The 16966-nt window shown below is 45.6% G+C and overlaps 1 protein-coding gene and 1 long non-coding RNA gene across 4 annotated transcripts in view; one reads left to right on the forward strand and one right to left on the reverse strand.

The window, feature by feature from the left end:
* Positions 1 to 9471, reverse strand: part of esd (esterase D/formylglutathione hydrolase) — a 29449-nt gene extending 19978 nt beyond the window's left edge. Inside the window, exons 1-2 of one of the 2 annotated variants that reach the window (XM_067992565.1) lie at positions 9357 to 9471; positions 2857 to 2932 (exon numbers count right to left, since the gene is read on the reverse strand). In XM_067992565.1, coding sequence (XP_067848666.1) covers positions 2857 to 2932; positions 9357 to 9435 — 155 coding nt within the window. In that variant the 5' untranslated portion in view covers positions 9436 to 9471. Of the gene's footprint in view, positions 1 to 2856; positions 2933 to 9356 lie in introns of those variants that run through there. The other variant, XM_067992566.1, reaches the window with a different exon arrangement.
* Positions 9026 to 15989, forward strand: LOC137327109 (uncharacterized). Of its 2 annotated transcripts, none has more exons than XR_010964353.1 (3): positions 9026 to 9440; positions 9861 to 9970; positions 15815 to 15989. It is a non-coding gene; the product is annotated as an uncharacterized lncRNA (long non-coding RNA). The 2 variants fall into 2 exon arrangements; XR_010964354.1 differs by lacking the exon at positions 9861 to 9970 and adding an exon at positions 12864 to 13014.
* The last annotated feature ends 977 nt before the right edge of the window (positions 15990 to 16966 follow it).

The raw sequence follows: 16966 nt of genomic DNA on the forward strand, positions 1-16966 counted from the left end.
GTGAGTAAGAGAGAGGTGAAGAGTGAAAAGGAAAACATTGGCAAACAAACAAGACAGAGAGGAGCAGACAGAAGAATAAGAGTGTAGGAGATGGACCGGGAGAGTTATAGTTTTCTAAATTTTTGTCTGTGAGCAGCACCAAAGCAGGTCAACTATATTGTTAAAAGAAATTTAACTGAAAGGTCTGAGGGATGGACTCCCACTGGGCAAATGTACCAAGCTATATCATGCTAAGGTTTATTGACCAATGACACCGACAGCAGCAGAATCCTACCATATGGAAGTATCATGGAGAAGGGGATTACTTTCTCCAGAACCTTTTAAAGTGTCTCAGGATTCATCCGTACTAGATTTCAGCTGTGCAGAGAATCAAATCCATCACATGTATGTCATTGGAACTGAACCCACTATATAGTAACTGGGACTTAGAGGCTCGCAACTGATCAGATTAATTAACCTGGTACTATTCGCAGCATGACATTCTGGTCCCACTGGTCAGGACAGGCTACCTCCTGCGTGAATTAAAGTACTGTGGAATCACCGCTCTGAATTGGGTAATTCTGAGGGGACAACTAGAGGTTCCAGTATGAGTTACCCATCTTCTGAGAATAGGGCTAGGGGTAGGGGTAGAAAGATCAGTGGGAAAATAAACAGGCAATGCTTACCTGGGAAGAGACATGCTAGAGCAACCATTGGATGCTGCAAGATGTAATCAGTTTTTATACCCTGCTAATTTTCCCTCCTCTCCTGAATGCGTTGCTGTCTGGGGCACATTCTATGGGTATTACTCGCCCTCTGGTACCTCACCCAAGTGCTCAATATTCATGTGAGCCATGTGAGTGGTAGCTGGTTATTCCACAATGGGCACATCACAACCAAATCCAATCCTGCCCTTGTCCAATGTTGATGTGCACCATCGGGATTGCGATCAGGTATAGGAACCCCAGCCGATTTTTCCCCCTCCTTGACCCCAAGGGCGCGGAGACCAGCTACAACACCCCCCTCCCTTCTTTCCCCACCTACCCCCTTCCCTCTTCCCCCACCCACCCACTCCCTTCCCTCTTCCTCCACCCACCCACCCCCTCCCCCCCACCCCACCTTCCCCCACCCCACCTTCCCCCACCCCACCTTCCCCCACCCCACCTTCCCCCACCCCACCTTCCCCCACCCCACCTTCCCCCACCCCACCTTCCCCCACCCCACCTTCCCCCACCCCACCTTCCCCCACCCCACCCCACCTTCCCCCACCCCACCTTCCCCCACCCCACCTTCCCCCACCCCACCTTCCCCCACCCCACCTTCCCCCACCCCACCTTCCCCCACCCCACCTTCCCCCACCCCACCTTCCCCCACCCCACCTTCCCCCACCCCACCTTCCCCCACCCCACCTTCCCCCACCCCACCTTCCCCCACCCCACCTTCCCCCACCCCACCTTCCCCCACCCCACCTTCCCCCACCCCACCTTCCCCCACCCCACCTTCCCCCACCCCACCTTCCCCCACCCCACCTTCCCCCACCCCACCTTCCCCCACCCCACCTTCCCCCACCCCACCTTCCCCCACCCCACCCCACCTTCCCCCACCCCACCCCACCTTCCCCCACCCCACCCCACCTTCCCCCACCCCACCCCCCCCACCCCACCCCACCTTCCCCCACCCCACCCCACCTTCCCCCACCCCACCCCACCTTCCCCCACCCCACCCCACCCCCCCCCACCCCACCCCACCCCACCCCACCCCACCCCCCCCCACCCCACCTTCCCCCACCCCACCTTCCCCCACCCCCCCCCACCCCACCTTCCCCCACCCCACCTTCCCCCACCCCACCCTCCCCCACCCCACCCTCCCCCACCCCACCCTCCCCCACCCCACCCTCCCCCACCCCACCCCACCTTCCCCCACCCCACCCCACCTTCCCCCACCCCACCCCACCTTCCCCCACCCCACCCCACCTTCCCCCACCCCACCCCACCTTCCCCCACCCCACCCCACCTTCCCCCACCCCACCCCACCTTCCCCCACCCCACCCCACCTTCCCCCACCCCACCCCACCTTCCCCCACCCCACCCCACCTTCCCCCACCCCACCCCACCTTCCCCGACCCCACCCCACCTTCCCCCACCCCACCCCCCCCCACCCCACCCCACCTTCCCCCACCCCACCTTCCCCCACCCCACCCCCCCCCCACCCCCCCCCCACCCCACCCCACCTTCCCCCACCCCACCCCCCCCCACCCCACCCCACCTTCCCCCACCCCACCTTCCCCCACCCCACCCCCCCCCACCCCACCCCACCTTCCCCCACCCCACCCCACCTTCCCCCACCCCACCCCCCCCCACCCCACCCCACCTTCCCCCACCCCACCCCACCTTCCCCCACCCCACCCACCCCCACCCCACCCCACCTTCCCCCACCCCACCCCACCTTCCCCCACCCCACCCCACCTTCCCCCACCCCACCCCACCTTCCCCCACCCCACCCACCCCCTCCCCTCCCCTCCCCTCTTCCCCCCCACACTCTTCCCCCTCGGAATACAACAGGTCCTTTTAATTCAATACCAGTCTAACAATATACTTAGATCATTTTTTAAATTAATCAATTTGAGAATGTTTAAAATTCACTTTAGCATTCTAAGATTTGCTGCAAAGTGTTATTGGACCAACTAGCTCATTTTAATTTATTTTAGTGCTTAAGAAATATTTTTGGGTTATAATAATTTTCCATTGTTTACCTTAACCAGCATTGAAAACTTACATAAAATGCTTGCTACCTTATATTGCAGAAAGGAATCCCAGTAATAAAAGGCTTAATTGGAAAAATAAAGCTTGTTGCTTGTAGCTGATTATACTCACTCACCTCTCATGTTCATACACTTTCTGATATCCTTCAAAACATTTGGTGCTTGAAACTTGGGTCAGGGCCATTTTTGTCACTGTCACAAAACAAATGGTTGTTTCTTTTAAAAAAAAATAAAACAAACTTTTGCACGAATATACGTTTATAAAACAGCTAAGCTTCAGTTGATAGCACTTTCAACTCTGGGTCAAGAGGGCTGGTGGGTTTGAGTTCATAATCTAGGCTGATCGAGTGCAGTATGGAGGCAGGTGCTGTCTGTGATCTGAAATGTTGAACTGTGTCAATGGTTCAGATGGATGTTACAAATCTCATGGCAATATCTGAAGGGGAGCAGGGGGTTCTCCAGGTGTCCTATCCATTCAGATAATAATCTGCCTTTCTGTTTTTACAACCAAAATGGATAACCTCACATTTATCCACATTATACTGCATCTGCCATGTTCTTGCCCACTCACCCAACTTGTCTAAATCACATTGGAGCCTCTTTGCATCCTCCTCACAGCTCACGTTCCACCCCAGCTTTGTGTCGTCTGCAAACTTGGAAATGTTACATTCCGTTCCCTCATCCAAATCATTGATATATATTGTGAATAGCTGGGGCCCAAGCATTGATCCCTGCGGTACCCCACTAGTCACTGCCTGCCACCCGGAAAAAGACCCGTTTATTCCTACTCTGTTTCCCGTCTGTCAACCAATTCTCAATCCATGCCAGTATATTCCCCCAATCCCATGTGCTTTAATTTTGCACACTAACCTCTTGTGTGGGGCCTTATCAAAAGCCTTCTGAAAATCCAAATACACCACATCCACTGGTTCTCCCCTATCTATTCTACTAGTTACTTCCTCAAAAAACTCCAGTAGATTTGGTAAGCATGATTTCCCTTTCATAAACCCATGCTGACTTTGTCCAATCCCGTTAATGCCCTCCAAGTGTTCTGTTATCACATCTTTTATAATAGACTCTAGCATTTTCCCCACTACTGATGTTAGGCTAACTGGTCTGTAATTCCCTGTTTTTTTCTCTCCCTCCTTTTTTTTTTAAAAAAAAGAGTGGGGTTACATTTGCCACCTTCCAATTTGTAGGAACTGTTCCAGAGTCTATAGAATTTTGGAAGATGATCACCAATGCATCCACTATTTCCAGGACCACTTCCTTTAGTACTCTGGGATGTAGATTATCAGGCCCTGGGGATTTGTCAGCCTTTAGCCCCATTAATTTCCCTAGCACTATTTTTTTACTAATACTGGTTTCCTTCAGTTCCTCCCTCGGTTCCCTAACATTTCTGAGAGGTTATTTGTGTCCTCCTTTGTGAAGACAGAAGCAAAGTATGTGTTTAATTGTTCTGCCATTTCTTTGCTCCCCATTATAATTTCCCCCATTTCTGACTGTAAGGGACCTACATTTGTCTTCACTAATCTTTTTCTCTTGACATATTTATAGAAGCTTTTACAGTCAGTTTTTATGTTCTCTGCTAGTTTACTCTCATAATCTATTTTTCCCCTCTTAATCAATCTCTTTGTCCTCCTTTGCTGAATTCTGAACTGCTCCCAATCCTCAGGCTTGCCGCTTTTTCTGGCAATTTTATGTGTCTCCTCTTTGGATCTAATACTATCCCTACTTTCTTTTGTAAGCCACGGTTGAGCCACCTTTCCTGTTTTATTTTTGCGCCAGACGGGAATGCATAATTGTTGTAATTCCTGCACACAATCTTTGAATATTAGCCATTGTCTATCCACTGTCATCCCTTTCAATCTTTGAATATTAGCCATTGTCTATCCACTGTCATCCCTTTTAGTAAAGTTCCCCAATCTATCATAGCCAACTCGCACCTCATACTTTCGTGATTTCCTTTTTTTAGATTCATGACCCTAGTTTCGGATTCAACTACTTCACTCTCCATCTTAATGAGGAATTTTATCATGTTATGGTCGCTCTTCCCTAAGGGACCCTGCACAACAAGATTGTTAATTAATCCTTTCTCATTGCACAATACCCAGTCTAGAATCACCTGTTCTCTAGTTGGTTCCTCAACGTATTAGTATAGAAAACCATCACGTACACACTCCAGGAATTCCTTCCCCACAGTATTATTGCTAATTTGGTTTGACCAATCTATATGTAGATTAAAGTCACCCATGATCATAGTTGTACCCTTCTTGCATGAGTCTCTAATTTCCTGTTTAATGCCCTCCCCTACATCTCCACTACTGTTTGGGGGCCTATAAACAAACCCCACCAACGTTTTCAGCCCCTTGGTGTTTCTTAGCTCCACCCATACAGATTTCACATCGTGATTTTCCGAGCCAATATCCTTCCTCACTATTGCATTGATTTCTTCCTTTACTAACAACGCTACCCCACCTCCTTTCCCTTTTTGCCTGTCCTTCCTAAATATTGAATACCCCTGGATGTTCAGTTCCCATCATTGGTCACCCTGCAGCCATGGCTCTGTAATCACAACTATATCATAACCGTTAATATCTATCTACACTATTAATTCATCTACCTTATTGCGAATGCTCTGCGCATTAAGACACAATGCCTTTAGACATGTCTTTTTAAGACTGCTAGTCATCTTAGTTTTATTTTGCACTATGGCCCTATTTGTTTTTTGCCCTTGTTTTCTCTGCCTTCCACTATTGCTCCATCTGCCAAATTTTTGCCCACTCATTTAACCTATCTACATCCCTTTGCAGACTCCTTATGTCCTATTCACAACTTACTTTCTTACCTACCTTTGTGTCATCAGCAAATTTAGCAACCATACATTCGGTCCCTTCATCCAAGTCATTGATATAGATTGTAAATAGTTGAGGCCCCAGCACTGATCCCTGTGGCACTCCACTCATTACATCTTGCCAACCTAAATATGACCCATTTATGCCTACTCTCTGTTTCCTGTTAGCTAACCAATCCTTTATCCGTGCTAATCTGTTACCCCCTACGCCATGAACTCTTATTTTGTGTAGTAGCCTTTGATGTGGCACCTTGTCAAAAGCCTTCTGGAAATCTAAGTACACCACATCCACAGGATCCCCTTTATCCACATTGCTTGTTACTTCCTCAAAGAACTCTAATAAATTAGTCAAACACGATTTCCCTTTCACAAAGCCGTGTTGACTCTGCCTGAGTGCATTGAGATTATCTAAGTACCCTGCTATAACCTCCTTAATAATAGATTCTAGCATTTTCCTACGACAGACGTTAAGCTAACTGGCCTGTAGTTTCCTACTTTCTGTCTCCCTCCTTTCTTGAATAGAGGAGTTACATTCGCTATTTTCCAATCTGATGGGACCCTTCCAGAATCTAGGGAATTTTGGAAAATTAATACCAATGCATCAGACGAATGGAAGATGCAGTTTAATGTGAATAAGTGTGAGGTAATACATTTTGGGAACAAAACCAAGGAATGGGTGTAAACACTCAATGGATAGGCACTGAAGGGTGTGGATGAACACACAGATCTAGGGGTTCGAACACTGTAATTCCCTGAAAGTGCTAGTGTTGGTAGATGGAGCCATTTTTTAAAAGCCAGTAGAATTTTGGGTTTTATAAATAGCGGCAGAGTACAAAAGTAAAGAAGTAATTATAAATTTATACAAAAAATTTGCTAGGCTGCAGTTAGAGTAGTGTGTGCATGAGGCCAGGGATGGAAATCTAGAGATGTGAAGAGAGACTTGAAATACTGGGATCACATCCACTGGAGCAGAGAAAGCCAAGAGGAGATTTAGTAGAGGTTTTTAAATTACAAAAGTTTTGATCGAGTGATTAGGGAAAGACTATTTCCTCTGGTTGGGAAGTCAGTCACGAGGGATCATCAACTTAACACTATCACTGAGAGAGTGAGGAGAGGTTAGGAGACAATTCTTTGAGCAGAGAGTTGTTGTAGCATGGAATGCTTTGCCATAGGGAGTGATAGAGGCAGAGGTCATTGTTGAATTTAAGGGGAAATTGGATAAGCATTTGAAGCAAAAGAAGATACAAGGCTATGGGGAGGGAGTAGGACAGTGAGATTACTTTTTTGATTGGTCCAGCAGAGAGCGGAACAGACACAATGGGCTGAATGGCTCTCTTCTGTGCTGTAACCTTCTATGGGTGCTGCAAGTGCAGATTGGCATTTACCTAAATAGCAACCACTGCACTTTGTAAGTGATTCATTATGTGAAGTGCTCGAAGGAGATGTTGGTCTAAGGCCAAACGTTAGCCGAGGCTCTCCTTTCTTCAAATCGTGCCATGAGATCTTTTACATTCACCTGAATGGGCAAATGGGGCCTCAGTTTAACGTCTCACCTCCCACAATGCAGCACTTCCTCAGTACTGCATTGAAATGTCAGCCCGGATTCAACTTGGTCGACCATTCCACCCTCCTCTCCTCCACGGCCCACCTCATTCGGACAACCTTCACCTGGTTTCACTCCTATTCCTATCCCAACACAGCCAGCATATCTCAAGTAATGGCTTCTCTTCCGGCCAACACATGGTCACCACCGGAGTGTACCAATTTTCCATCCTTGTCCTCTCCTCCTCTTCATCTACATCTACATCCTGCCCCTTGTAGGTAAGGGATCAATTTCCATGTGTACGCTGAAGGCACTCAGCTCTACCTTCCTCCTCCACCTCTGTGCTGTCTGATTGATTGTCTGACATCGAGTCGTGGATGAGCTAGGGCTTCCTTCCAATTACCACTGGAAAACCAATGCCATCCTTTTTGGCTCCTACCAAAATCTCCAGGCCCTTGCTCCAATTCCATTCCACTCCCCGGCTGCTTGCTCAGGCTGAACCATGTGCTTTGTGGCCTGTGTTTTATTTGACCCGAGCTGAGCCTCTGACTCCATGTCCGGATCACAACCAGGACCACCTACTTCCACTTGCACAGATTTGACCTGCCTCCGCCCTTATCTTGCCCCAGCACTCCTGAGACCCTTATGTATGCTTTCATTATCTTCACATTCAATTTCTCCAATGGCCTCCCGAATTTCAAGCTGCATGAGTTTCAACTCGTCAAAAACTCTGCCACCCATATCCTGTCCTGCGCTGGCTCACTCGCCCATCACCCCTGTCCTTGTCAATCTCCATTGTCTCCCTGCTCCCCAAGTCCAAAATCCTTTTGCTTGTTTTACAAATCCCTCCTTGGTCTCACTCCTCCCTATCTCTGTGATTTCCTCCAGCCCCATGACCCTGTCTGTCCCTTTTAGCCTTCTGACTCCAGCCTCCTGCACATCCCACCCGTTCCTTTCACTTCACTAACTGGTGGCACAGATTTCAGTCGCTATGGAACCCCCCAAACCCCTCCACTCTGCATATAAAAAAGTAGGTAGGAAAACAGGACTGTGCAAAATCAGCCACGAGAGGAGTTCAAATTTAGTACAGCCAAATGTGCTAAAATTTCTGTTGCCTTGCGACTTGTGAGGACCTCCTGGTTTCTTTTGTCAGCTTATGGAGGGCTCAAACCACTACTTGTCTGTTGTCAAGTGACCCACCAGTGACTGTAACTAAACTGCACCAACTTGTCCAGCCCAGGATTTTTTATTTGGAGGGGGAAGAAGTGAATCCAAGATACAGGTAACACTTTTATCAGGTGGGGTTGCCACCCATCTAGTTTTGGGCAAGATAGTCTCGTTTTTGAGTGGGTTGTCTGAAAATTTAAAAGCAGACACCAAATCTACTTCTGTTTTGAAACAGAAGTCCACTTAATTCTGTGCCTTTTGCTGTGCATATACATTAGTTCTTATCAATTTATCAAAATAAGTAGCCAAGCACATATCCTGAACTTAAAACCGATTGCTCGGCTTTAACTTAGGAAGGAGGAAGCCTCCGAAAGCTTGTGAATTTAAAATAAAATTGCTGGACTATAACTTGGTGTTGTAAAATTGTTTACAATTGTCAACCCCAGTCCATCACCGGCATCTCCACATCATAGCAAAAGGTGGCACCCAACTTGGGAGGGGAACTAGTGGCTTTTGTAATCAGCAGGAGCTACCAACAGAAATTCAGACCTTCCAATACCTGAAAATGATTTAGTTTAGGTGGGTCGATCAAAACTTATCCGTACCACTCTCCCAGAAACTTGGAGAATGACTTGTACCACTGACGCAGGGTACAAACCAGTGTCACCCCACTGGCCCATCTAAAACTGGCCTCAGACCTTCAATCAACCCCAACTCAGAGCAACCAGCTGCGCTTTAAATGTACGCACACTTATCTCGTCAGCTGGTTCAGGGGTGGATTTCGCACCAAATCGAATAAATCAAAGGTTTGGGACAACCCAAAGCAGCTGGGGATTAGGCTGCCAACTCGAGTTGGTAAAACTGATTTAAGCAAATTAACCAGCGCATCAGTCTGGGGTTATCGCTCGGCCCAGGGCCCAGGGCCCAGGCTCTCACCCGGGCCAAAGGCCATTGGCAGCCGAAGCCTAAAGCTGCTCTCCTCTACTTCCCTGCGCTAACAACCAGCCACTAGAAGCGGGGCCAATGTCACCCCAGGCCCGACGGGCACCTACCGGATAACGGGCTGGCGGCGCAGATTCGAAGAGTAACGGCGGCGGCGACAGCGACTCTGGTCTGCAGAATACGGAGCATAAAAGGTGGGCGGAACCTCGGGGCGGGCACAGAGTGGCGGAGCGGAGAGGCGGCGGACCGGGAGGGGGAGGGGGAGGGGGATCTGTGTAACTGGTGATCTGGGGGTTAAATTACCTTGTTTGTGTCTTTAAAGATTATTTAGTTTTTTAAAAATTAGTGTTTTTTAATATTTTGTTTTTGTTTTTAAAAATTATTTTGTTTTTTTAAAATTAGTGTTTTTTAATTTGTTTATTTGTGTTTTTGAAAGCAAAGTGTACATTTTGATGATTATAAGAAAGCCTCTAAAATATCCTTTCAAAATCTATTTTATTTACTTTTATGGTAAATGTGTTATTACTGAAAATTTACATAGGTCTGTTTACAGACAATATGATTATTTCAAAGTGCAGCAACACAGTTGACTGGGACCAGAATTTATTTTACAGAGAGATCGTTAAATTGTTTTGTTTTGATCTGATCTATTCCACAACTTGCCCCCAAACTCAACAGTATTGACCTATGGAATGAATAGACCGCTGAAAATGGACCTGCCACGGTAAAGATCATGACTTACTCGCCTGCAAGCTCTTCTTAACTCAATTCAACTCAATTGTGTGGCCACAACCAGGAAAATTATGAATTATTTACTCAATTATTTCTTTTAAATGGTGTAAATATTGTGCTATTTTCTACTACTTCATTAAACTAAGTATTTTCAGTAGCCCATGATTTCTTAACTGCACAACCTGTGTATTTTTGGAAAGGTCGGTGTTAAGGCTACATGATATCTGTAATATATTCCCTGTGCTAAACCCATTGCTAAACCCATTTCAGGTCTGTAAATTGTAATGAACGGTGCAGTGAATCAATATAGTTAGAAGTTGTTTTGCATCTGCCACACATCCATAGGCCAAAAATGCCTATAGGACATAACATGCTGAGTGGCTCAAATGTCCTACTGACTATAAACCAAAGAATGAAAACCAAACTATTTGCAAAAAAAAATTACTCTTCTGTATAAAATTTTCCATTCACAAAAAAACTACCAATAAACAAGCAGCTGGCACCCCTTAACCAACCAATCAAATCCCTGAGGGGAAACAAATGTCCAAATTCTTTGAGCACACTTTGAGTTCCCTACCAACACTATAATATAGATTCCGAAAGATGCAATTCATTGCTTAATAAATATATATAAAAAGTAGAATATTTACCAAAAAAATCATAAGTGTATCCATCTCACCTTCCACAGAAGGCACAATGACCCCACATCAACAGCCTGAGTAGTGGGTATGAACTCCCACACTAGCACAGAGTTCAGATCTACCAACATCTCAGTTCCAAGTCAGCACCAGCTGGTCAGGTGCCACATGAGCAATCGGTACATCAGAGACTGACATCATGTGAACACATAGAAGACTCACCTGCACCACTTAGCAACAGGCCTCCAACTGTTTGTGCCTCACATTGGACTCAAACTCCATACTTAATTGCTCCATTCCCCTCCAACAGTGGCTCGAGCACAACCCTCTGCTCCACAGTGGGTCCAGCTTCCCAGCTCTCAGACCACAGCCTCCATGTCGGGCTTCCCTAGTTCCCTGCTGGATATTGTCAGCGTACATGTGGAACCTGATGTTGTGTCTTCAAATGGTTTCGCCGAGGGATAGCATGTAGATGGGAAATAGGAGGGGGCCAAGGATAGCGGGACCATAGGTAACGGTGCGGGGATGGGAAGAGAAGCCATTGCAGGAGATTCTCAGGTTATGACTGGATAAGTAAGAGAGGAACCAAGCGAGGGCAATCCCAACCAGCTGGACGATGGAGCAGAGGCATTGGAGGAGGATGGTGTGGTCAACCATGTCAAAGGCTGTAGACAGGTCGAGAAGGATGAGGGGGATAGTGCACCACGGTCACAGTCACATAGGGTGTCATTTGTGACTGATTAGGGCGGTTTCAGTGATGGGGCTGAGGCGGAAACCTGATTGGAGAGTTCAAACTTGGAGTTGCGGGGAAGAAGTGCATGGATTTGGGAGGCAACAACAAGTTCAAGGACTTTCAAAAGTAAAGGGAGATTGGAGATGAGGTGGTAGTTTGCAAGGACACAGGGGTCAAGGGTGAGTTTTTTGACAAGGTTGTTCAACATCCTGACCTGACTGGAGGTTTGTGATTCTGCTTATCAGACTGTCATCTATTGATGGGTTTATTATAAAGAAACGGTATGAGAGACAGCATCAAGCTAAAAGAAAAGCTTACACAAATGCAAGGAAAAGTGGAACTGGGTGAGCTATAAAAAAGCAACAAAGGGATACAAGAAAGTTATAAGACGTGCAAAAAGGAATAAAGATATGGACACTGAAGATCACATTATCAGCCCTGTGGATTTTTAGAAGCAATTTTGATGCGACGTTATACAGTGTTTAGATAGGTTGCAAGGAGTAGAGCAAGTTGCACAAACAGCAATTCGATAATGACCAGATAATCTGTTTAGTGATGTTGGTTGAAGAATAAATATTGGCCAGGGCACCAGGGATAACTTTCCTGCTCTTCTTCAAAATAGTGTCGTTGGATCTTTGACATCCAGCTGGGAGGGCAGATGGGGCCTCAGTTTAATATCTTATCCAAAAGATGACACCTCCGACAGCACTGCACTCCCTAAGTACTCCACTGGAGTGTCAGCCTAGATTATGCGCTCAATTCTCTGAAGTGGGACTTGAACCCACAACCTTCTGACTCCGAGGCAAAAGTGTTACCCACTGAGCCACGCATCACAAGAACAAACGCATCACAAGAGCAAGCACATTGACGTGTAATGATAGAGGCAGAATCCGCTTAGCAAATTTCAACTAAAATTACCAAACCCAGCTGCAAAGAAAAGTAGACAAATTCTAAATACATTGATTCTGAGGGGACTCGATAGGGTAGATGCTGAGAGGATGTTACCCCTGATTGTGGAATCTAAAACTAGGGGGCATAGTCTCAGAATAAGGGGTTGCCCGTTTAAGACAGAAATGAGGAGGAATTTCTTCTCCCAGAGGGTCGTGAATCTTTGGAATTCTTTACCCCCAAAAGCTGTGGAGGCTGAGTCATTGAATACATTCAAGGCTGAGTTAGACAAATTTTTGATCAGCAAGGAAGTCAAAGGATATGGGGAAAGGGCAGGAAAGTGGAGTTGAGGTAAAAATCAGATCAGCCATGATCTCATTAAATGGCGGAGCATGCTCGAGGGGCCGAATGGCCTACTCCTGCTCCTATCTCTTATGGTCTTATTGATGGAGTTTCCTCTGTTCTCAGCTTGCAAATCTAGGTCAGTATAATGATCCTGAAATTTCCCAAGCTTTCTAATTACCTTGTTGAAACAAAAGTATACAACCATATGTTTTGTCTGGGAATTTTGTGCAATATCTGAGTGTGTTATATATCATTCTGTTCAGCCCAATTTGCAATTGCAGGTGTAAAACCGAGATTATCTTGATGTATAAATATCATGAAGATTCATGGAAAGCGATTGATCTGTGACAAGTGGGCCTTTCCATAATTAATCAGCAATCCTGCAGATCTTCACAATATATTCTGTTTACACAGGCATTAAAAATTAATCAGGTAAAGATACGTTTAATGATTATATGTGCCTGGGGAAATTCAAATGTATGTTTCTATCAGCTGGAGGCAGAGTGAGTAACGAATTAGTCTGTTGCTCTGTGATGCATGGTGAGCATGTACATTTTTTGAGCATTTCCCATCTTGTTCCTTTTCTTAATTATATGGTTTTGTTTGAATTTTCAATGGGAAACCAGCCCTAGTAATAAGAATGTGATGGGATCGGATTAGCACGCAAAATGATGTCATCACATATGGAGCATGAATCCATACTATTAAAAGCTGATGCAAATTTAGAAGTGTATGAATGTTAAGAACCAAAAACATTGCCCATTAGACCCCCGCTGACTCTATGATATTATCTGGGCGTGAGGTCACCAAGGACCAATCACATCCTCGCAATTCCATCAAAAAACACACATGGTGTCTATTTGTGGATTTCAATCTGGATTTAATTATTCCTCCCTTCTATTTTCCACCTATTTTGCAATAATAATAAATATGGACATAATAGCAACAATGTCTATAGAATTAATAATGCAGCCAGAGCTGTAGCCTCAGGCCAAGACTGCTATTCCCTCCCTTTGAGATGAGTGCAGCAAAGTATTCCAGTTACAGCCCTACTCTGCTTAAGTGGACATTTTGAGGACCATTCCAATTTTGTCATCATAAGCAGATACTCTTCAATCTTTGTCAGTACTCATCCTGTACTCTGTCTTTAGATTAGGATTAGTTGTTCCCTGCTCTCTGGCTTTTTGAGTAAAGGGATTAATTGTACATGAGTTAATTGTAACAGATTATCTAGTCATTATCTCATAGCTGTTTGTGGGACCTTGCTCTGTGAATTGGCTGCAGTGTTTTCTACATTACAACAGTGACTATACTTCAACAGTACATCATTAGCTGTAAAGTGCTTTGGGATGTCCTGAGGTCATGAAAGGCGCTATATAAATGTAAGTCCTTCTTTTTCTATAGAGCAGCATGGTTTTCCCTATGGAGATTCTGCTGTAGGTAATCTTGGTGGATGAGGAGGAGAAGAACAGAAGGGAGAAAAGGAGATTGAGGCTGCATCAAAGAAGGATGAGGTCAACATCACTATAACCCTTCCCTACTATGAGTTTATAGGCACCGGATATGAGGGAAAGAGGGAGGCTTTGTTTCCCTGGATGATCTGTATCAGTTTCTGCGCACTGTCCTGCCGCACAGATCAACTGTCTAACAGCTCTGCCAATGGCTGTGAAAATAAGGAAATCCCTCAACCTTTATGCCACTGGCTACTTCAAGACTGCAAGGGAGGATTCCTGCAACATCAGCCAGGGTACTGACTGGGCCTACATTTGCCAGGTGACCAATGCCACCTTTAGGGGAGCTGGGGATTCATCCATTTTGGGATGATTCCTAGGCAGCAGCATGACAGGGCTTTTCAGTTCTATCATGTTGCTGGTTTCCCCAATGTTCAGGGGACAATAGATGACACCCACACTGCACTGGAAATTAGCTGACCCTGAATTCAAGGGGTGTGACAAGCTCCTCTCTGTAAACAGTCCTGACAACCTTTGGGGCCATTGCATCCAACTCATTATGTAATTTCTGAGCTGCCTCCTTTATGCCAGGACATTAAAAAAAATGTGACTTTTACTACATGATATCAGTAAAACTATACATATTCCTGCCTTCAGTTTAATCCTAAAGCACTGAGACATGGTCAAAGGATGTTGACAAGTGCCCACAAATACAAAATAGGAAAATAGGAAAGCAGATATCTGTTTAAAAAGGAATAACATTGCCAATATAGTTCATATATTTTGATATATGGATGTATACAAGGAAATAATTTAATATCGTAAATTACAAAGAAATTCTGCACCAAGGTGGTCAGAGACGACAAAATGGATGAAGCTTGTAATTTGTATCATCTCCTGTATGAGCAGGGAATTGGAATTAAAGTAGATAGCTCCCATTGAAGAGCTACCACCGGCAAATGCTCGATGGGCCGAATGGCTTCCTTCTATGCTGTAATTTTTATGGTTCTCTGATTTCTAAGGACAGGGATACTGTGTTTACAAACTCTGAGGAATCAGTATATCCGGTTCAATGGCTAACAGACAGGCCATTTCGAAACGATAAGCATGATAGCATCAGAAGTTGCTGCATGGAAGAGTCCTGTTCTTCCAATTGTTCTTTACAAAGATAGACATCAGATTTTGCTTTATTGCAAATCCCATTCCTTGCACCTTAACCCGCAAAGTAAACAAGTCAATGTCCTTCATTAATCGACATTCTACAATATTTACTAGTTAATCCCTTATTTTCTCTCAGAACTCTTTTTTTCTGAGCCCTGATGTGCCGCTATATTTGTACCTTTTCCATCAGATCGCCAAAATTTACCACCAAATATTTCATTGAGTTTGTCTAACTCAGCCTTGAATGTATTCAATGACTCAGCCTCCACAGCTTTTTGAGGTAAAGAATTCCAAAGATTCACAACCCTCTGGGAGAAGAAATTCCTCCTCATTTCCGTCTTAAACAGGCGACCCCTTATTCTGAGACTATGCCCCCTAGTTTTAGATTCCCCCATGAGGGGTAACATCCTCTCAGCATCTACCCTATCGAGTTCCCTCAGAATCAATGTATTTAGAATTTGTCTACTTTTCTTTGCAGCTGGGTTTGGAAATTTTAGGTGTCTTCTGTGTAATTAGGAGTGTAATAAGAATAGATGTTTGCTTATGAATATTTATTGCAAGCATGCAGCTGGTAACTTTGCCTTTGTGCTATCACATACAATAATGTTTTTGTAACACAGATGACATAAACATTTGTGACACAGCTGATTATGCCAGGTATCTCCAATCGAAGCTTCCTCCCACGAAAATAGGATCAGGCTCGTGTGGAGCATAAACACCGCCATGGACTTATTGGGCCGAATAGCCTGTTTCTGTGCTGAACATTTATGTAATTCTATGTAAAATAAAATCAAAATAATTACTCAGCTGCATATTATTCATTTTGAAGGATATTTCATTAATCTCAAGTAACTGCTTTTCTTGAGCTTGCTGTGAGATAGTTGCTGCATGCTAATGAACTGCACTTTAGATATATTGGGGATAATTTTAACCGCCAAGAATGGGTGGGTTGGGGGGAGTGGGAGTTTAAAATAACAGCTTTTTGAACAGGACCGCATCCCGGCTCCAACACACCCACTTCTGGGTTTGACCCAGGCTCGTCTGGACACGTGCACGCAAAAGACACTTGGAAGTCCCGCCTCCACTTAAAGCCAGCAGGCCAATACTTAAAGGGGCAATGTACCTCATTGAAATAGTTGAGGTATTTCATATTTTGTGTATTACAAAAGTAAAATAATTTTAACCTTACCTGTTCGGGTGAAAGCAGGCGGGAAGGGCCGGATCCATGAGGTGAGTGCCTTTATTACACTGTTTGTGGGCCCGGAGGAGCAGGAGTGTTTCATCCAGGCCCAACAAGCTCACCTGGCCGTCAGGATCCCCGCGATCAGCCAACCTCCTCCCCCCGACCCGACCATGGTGGACCCACCGATCCTGCTGCTGGACCCACCCACCCCCCCACGATGTCATCCACGTTCCCCCATCTACGTCCCCAATCCAATTTGTTCGAGGGCCCACGATCTCTGTTTCCTTCCCGCCCCACCTCTCTGATTCGCGGCCCCTTTCCCTTCCGACAGGCAGCCAGCCTGTCAATCTGGCGCGTGGGAAACCCGGAAGCTCAAATACTCACCTTCAGTTGAGTTGTAATCACAGATTGCGAGGCACTCAATGGGCTTCCGGGTTCCCCACGCGAATATCTAGGGACGGGCTGGGTTCTCAGCTCCAAGTTAAAATCATGCCCATTAACTCTAGACTATTGAACATTTATATATGGCAGGGCATAGTGCATGAAATGCTCATTCATTCACTGGTGAGAATTTATTTAACTCCCATAA

Source organism: Heptranchias perlo, chromosome 11, assembly GCF_035084215.1.
Source record: "Heptranchias perlo isolate sHepPer1 chromosome 11, sHepPer1.hap1, whole genome shotgun sequence".
In the NCBI taxonomy this organism is placed as follows: domain Eukaryota; kingdom Metazoa; phylum Chordata; class Chondrichthyes; order Hexanchiformes; family Hexanchidae; genus Heptranchias; species Heptranchias perlo.